At 36.9% G+C, this 6,000-nt stretch overlaps 1 protein-coding gene across 1 annotated transcript in view; it reads left to right on the top strand.

Annotated features, from left to right (window-relative positions):
- The first annotated feature begins 4,152 nt into the window (after positions 1-4,152).
- LOC140797645 (adenylyltransferase and sulfurtransferase MOCS3-2) overlaps positions 4,153-6,000 on the top strand; it is a 46,954-nt gene continuing 45,106 nt past the window's right edge. Inside the window, exon 1 of the mRNA XM_073151253.1 lies at positions 4,153-4,667. Within this exon, the coding sequence (XP_073007354.1) occupies positions 4,391-4,667 (277 nt within the window). The 5' untranslated portion in view covers positions 4,153-4,390. The remainder of the gene's footprint in view (positions 4,668-6,000) is intronic.

Below are 6,000 nucleotides of genomic sequence, written 5' to 3'. Positions count from 1 at the left end.
GACGTCAGCTTGGAGCCGCCGCCGCCTCCACTAAAGCGGTGAGCCGCCTCCTTCCTCTCCTCTCCTCTCTCTCTCTCTCTCTCTCTCTCTCTCTTTCTCTCCCACTCGCTTGCACTCTTGGGCTCAGGCTCGCTAGAGCCGAGCCGCCGACAAGAGGCCGACTGCGGGCTGGCCACCAGCGGGCTGGCCACCAACGGGCTAGCCACCAGCGATCGGTGCCCTTCCCACCGGTGCTAAGTCCTCCTCCTCCCTTCCTTTCTTCCTCTCCTCTTCTTATTCCTTCTTCTTCTATCTCTTTCTTCTTTTTCTTTCTTTTTTCTTCTTCCATTCTACTTGTCTCTTAACTCCTACTTCTGCAACAATGCTGGGCTCGGCCCAACACTGTAGCAAGCAGTGCTGGGCCGGGCCCAACACCGGTGACATTGCTTTTATTATCTACTTTATTTTATGTTTGTTTATTTATTTAATTAGGTATTACTTTCCTAATTCATGCAGATAAATTATTTAGACATTAATTATTTTAATAATAATGTATATTCTTCAACATGATGATTATTAATTATAATTAGTATAATTAATGATTAACTAGGTTATAAACTATTATGCATAAATATAGGTAATACTTATTTTTATTTAATTATATATTTATATTTCTATTAAATTAATAGATAGTGTTGTAAATTATAATTATTAGATTTATGTAACGATATTCATAATATATGCATTTTAAGTAATCTTAACAATTTAGTATATACTATCGTGTGTAGAATAAGATACTAGTCTTATTAATTAATTAATTAATTAATTTGCATAATTAAGTAAATACTATATAACTTCTAATTAATCAAAATAGACTAAGAATTATAAATTTATTATAAATAGATCTTATCTATACTTATATCTCATTCATAATTATTTAGCTTTTACTTTATAATTATATATTTAGAATATTATAAGTAAAAAGAAACAAACCTTTCTCCTTATGTTATAACTAGCATTTTATGATAATAATATAATTATAATATTTGAATCATATCTATAATATAGACCTAGTTATGTAATAAAAAATAAAAAAGAAGTGATTCTAAACCTAATAAACAGTTATATTTTACTTGAATTAATTCTAATTAGATAAATGAGTAACTTCATGGTACTTAAATATTTTCAGACCCCGAACCCCCTTATGTGAGACCCCGTAGACCATGACGATGAGTTGATATTTGACTGACGGACTTGACAAATGCATAGTTCGTGTCTTCTAATTAGACTATGAGTAGTCTTATTCCCTATATGCTTTTCTCAAATTAGGTTATATTATATATTATGTACATGCATATTTTGGCCTCCAACATTATTATATGATTTTATCTAGAGATAATTATAGTCGAGCATACATTTGATTAGGCTGAACTGGGATATGAGTATATTGGTGATATATAGAGATGATGAGAGATTATTATACTGTTATAATGTTATATCTAGTTGATCTGTAGCATGAGTATGCATGTAATAGATTAGCATGAGTATGCATGTGTTGACTACATGGTTGGAGACCATATTGCATCATTTTTCTCTTGATTCCTATTTCACCTAAATTTCTATTATGCATTGACATGTTATCGTACTGGATATATACATATGATCTGTCATTTAGAAGGAAAGTGATATGATCTCCCCTTTTGGCCAAGGTTCGATCTCTTCCAATTATCAGATCTAGACTGATTCTGGCACAGCACTTTGTAAATAGTTCTCGAAAGATACCGCTATTGGATCAATGTGAAATTTTGATATATTGTAGCCCCAAAAAAGAGCTTCCCAACAAATTAAATTTCAAGTGGATCGGATGTGGGGATCTCAAGATATCATTCTATTAGTGGACAAACATTAGAGGGTCTAACCAGGATCCGTGGATGAAGGCATGGGATCCTAAATGATGGTGGTTGGTGGTGGATCGACGTTAATGGGGTGGCACCGGTGAAAAGTGGTGGTGGAAGGGTTAGGGCAAGTGTTGGGTAGATTGGAAGTAGGGGGAGGAGAGGGCCACCCCTAACGGACTAGGGTGATTGGCCGATCGAGGGAGGTTAGAAGCGGCATCGCTAAGGATTGAGAGAACGAGAGCAAAGAAGACGAAGGAGGCAAGGCAAAACTCAATTCTTCAATGGTTGCCATCCACATCCTTTAGAGGCTAACCAAACAATTCAAAATTAACCCTAAACAGTATATTATCGCCGACCACGTTCGAATGCGCCTGCTTGCGTTCGAACGCACCTGCTTGCGTTCGAACGCACCTAGTTCGCTCTTCTCTGGATTTGCGAACGCAATGCAGGCATTCGAACGCGCGATTGAACGCACTTGTTTCCCACTTCTCTGGATTTGCGAACGCGATGCAGGCATTCACAGCGCGTTTGAACACGGCGTTCGAACGCACAATTTACACTCTTTGGACGTGATGTAGGCGTTCACAACTGCGTTCGAATGCACTCCACCTGCGTTCGAACGCGACTTATAGAAAACTTATTTTCCTAGGAATTAAATATTAAAACAAGAAACAAAGACACCCCCTAAAGTGTATTCGTGCTCGAGACGACATTGGTGAAGTCTGTATCATATTAGAAAGCATGAAATGCGATTGATATGATAGTTGATAGAAAGTGTGACGATACCCGATGGGCACGAGGGTTAGGATGCGCTTGGTGGATGATTGATTGCTTGACGCGCTTGGTGGACGCGCTTGGTGGATGATTGGAGGTGCGTGGCACCTCTACGGCATGCTGGGCACGAGGCCGACCAAAGCGTGGCCGGTCGTGTCATGCCTACCTAGCTAATACTCTTTTTTTTAGTACCAGGATTGAAGTGTCTATTTACAAAAGGAACGTCGTACCATTCCTCAATTCCTTTTTTATCTTTCGGATTATTCATGTCGAAGACTACCTTTTTACCATTTAAATATAATCCAAGATTTATGACAATTTCCACTGTCATCAATAGAAGCTTAAATTTCTCAAAAATAAATGTTCATCCACTCCTCCATCTCTTAATTACCTCTCGAAGGAGTGGTGTGTCCTGTGCGATATGAAGAAAGTTAAATAAATACTTGAAATGTGTTTTGGTGGTGATTGAGTGAGGCCTGTTGAATGAATAGGTAGGTTATGGTTAGAGAGTTTTAGTTGTTTATATATGAACGAGTAAACTGATATTCAATTTTTGAATCTAAATTTGACTAAACTATATAAAACCATATCCGAATTCGAATCTAATTTTTTCCCAAATCTCTATCCGTATCCAGATCCAGATTTAGGATGCCGTAGAAAATTTGCACCCATATTCGATTCGATCCGAATACACTTTTGGGTCGGGTCGAATTTAGTATGACATGTGAAATTCACCACTACATGCATATGTTATAATTTTGACATAATTCGTTATAGAAGGACTACTTATTTCTTAGAGTTACAAATAGGGGTGAAAATGGGTCGGATTAACTCCGACCCGACCCACTATCCGACCCGATTCGAAAAAAAAATTTCTATCTGATTTCTATCTGATTCGGATACGGATTCAGATACAGATAGAATTTTTAAAAAAAATTCAGATACGGATTCGGATACGAGTCAGATATATTTTTCGAATTCGAATACGAATATCAGATATCTGTTTACCCGCATATTTTTTTAAATGATTTACAATTTTTAGTTTGCTTATTTAAATAGTAAATATTAATATTGTTATAGAAATTTGACATACAAAAAAATTATTTGTCATAAAATTCTTAATAATTTTGTGTTAATTATATCTAAATAAAATATTATAATTATTTTAAATTTAATCAATATCCGTTTAAGATCCGATACTCTACCCGAAAATTATCCGTATCCATTTAGTTAGGATATGGTTTTAAATTTTGTTATTCGTCCAATATCCATATCCGAATCCGTATCCGGACTAAAAATATAGATCCAGATATGAATTAAACACTATCTGATCGGTATCCTATCCGTTTTCACCCCTAGTTACTACGGCTTGTAAAAAAAGTGAGGGAGTTGAAAGTGATAAGATTAGTAGTTTAATGGGTGAAAGTATAATTACATAATTATCTAATTTTAAAGTGAACTAGACGTGTACAAGGGCAGACTTAAAATAGTCAAAATTTGATCTCGATGGGAAAGGATTAGCACCTATTCCATCCGAATTAAGGCAAGGGAGCACCGACGCCGAGGACGGCGGCGCCATCTATTCAGGGCTCCTAGGTCCGGTTCCTCCTCCTCTCTTTGGCGGCTCGAGGATTTATCCGACTGTTGGACGAAGCTCGAGTATAGCAATCAACGCGCAAAACCCTCCGACCTCGTACGCCACCTTGTTCCTCACCTCTCCAAACCCTCGACTGGTTCAAATGGAGCCAAGCAGGGTCAGTGGAGCCTCAGCGGATTCCACTCTCGAAGAAATCAAAAGGCTGAAGGCTCAGAAAGAGGAGCTGGAGAACCACATCAATCTGCTCGAGGCCCAGCTCAAGAGCTCTGCTGCCATAGCGGAACCCGAGGAGAATACGAGCTCTTCGTGTCCCACTACGTTCGGTTCTTTGGTCAATGGGGCGTTAAGTAATGGCTTGACTCAGGAAATGGTCTATAGATACAGCCGCCATCTCCTGCTCCCAGATTTTGGGGTCGAAGGTCTGACTCTTGTTGACTTGTTTCTTTCCTAATTTCTTGATGTATATATGTTTGATTTGGAATGGAATTCCAAATAAAACAAAAAATAATGAGAGACTAGTATAGTTGGCTCATCCCTGATCAATAGAAGCGTGCAATTATTTGTTTAGGAAGAAACTAGGACTGGCATGCAGATTTTTCCTTGTTGGATGAAGATGTTGTACGTGTTCAGGGGCCATTTAACTCAGGTTAACTGAAATACAATGACCACTCATAGCATGCGTTTGAAAAATAGACAGGCATGAACATTTTATAAAAGCTGAAACGGAGGACTGTAGCATTGTAATGGGACGAGATTTGATCAAAGAAATGATACTTGTGATTTATTAATTGTAAGGTTGACACCTTGTGTAGGGATGCCATGGTTAGTTGGTTACTGAAATATGTTTATTGTTGGACCTTAGCAGATTTTGAGGATAATTTTGATGTGGCACAATATTCTTAAGCTGCAAAATTGTGTTTTTGAAAGACAATCATATTATCCTTGTCAAAAGCTCATCTACCTCTCAATTGAATATAGCAAAACAACATATAATGATATCTGGAAATGAGCTGGTTGGTGTAAATCAAAGTGATGTTTTGAGATTGCTAGTCTACTATACTGTTAGTTGTTAATTGATACTATGTAATTTAACCTAGTAAGTAAGATAATAATCAGCCAATGGAAGTGTTTCTGTTCCTCTGAATAAAGATTATGGGGTCTTGTTTCTTTTCTGTTTTATATATATAAAACATCTAGGAGTTAGACAGGACTACCGACCATATAGGTGATTTGTAATATAGTTTGTCTACTTGGAATTAACTCTTGAAAGAGAAAGCCTCAACATTATCTATGTAATTCATAGATATACTTGATTGTGCATTAGGGACAAAATCTAAAAACTAGAGTTTTTTTTTTTTTAATCTTTTCAGTTTCCACTACATATTTTTTCATTTCTACTTATCTCCAAGACTTCCTTATATATAGAGGGAGTAGCTTGTACAATCTTTTAAGAAGCTAAAGAATAATGTATTCTTTCGTTAGCCCTCATCAGTTTATACTTATGAAGATAAGATCCATGTATTGAAAGCTAAAACAAATTGGCCATGTGAGATTTTGTCTCCAACTTTGAGAAGAGCTCCAATCGAGATGGTTTTCGGTCTAATACGGCAAACCCAAGAGCCATGATATTTCACTGCCTTCTTTAATTTTGGTCAACAATACCAAAGCTAAATATTCTATCTTGATCTCTGACTTTCAGGTAAAATTTCAAACTGTGTATATTCTTTCATCACTTGTTGGTTGTAAAGTTTG

The sequence above is a fragment of the Typha latifolia genome, chromosome 11, assembly GCF_019914945.1.
Source record: "Typha latifolia isolate L0001 chromosome 11, TyphaL0001v2, whole genome shotgun sequence".
Taxonomy (NCBI): domain Eukaryota; kingdom Viridiplantae; phylum Streptophyta; class Magnoliopsida; order Poales; family Typhaceae; genus Typha; species Typha latifolia.
Note: the sequence above shows the minus strand (reverse complement) of the source record. Positions and strands in the feature narration are given on the sequence as shown.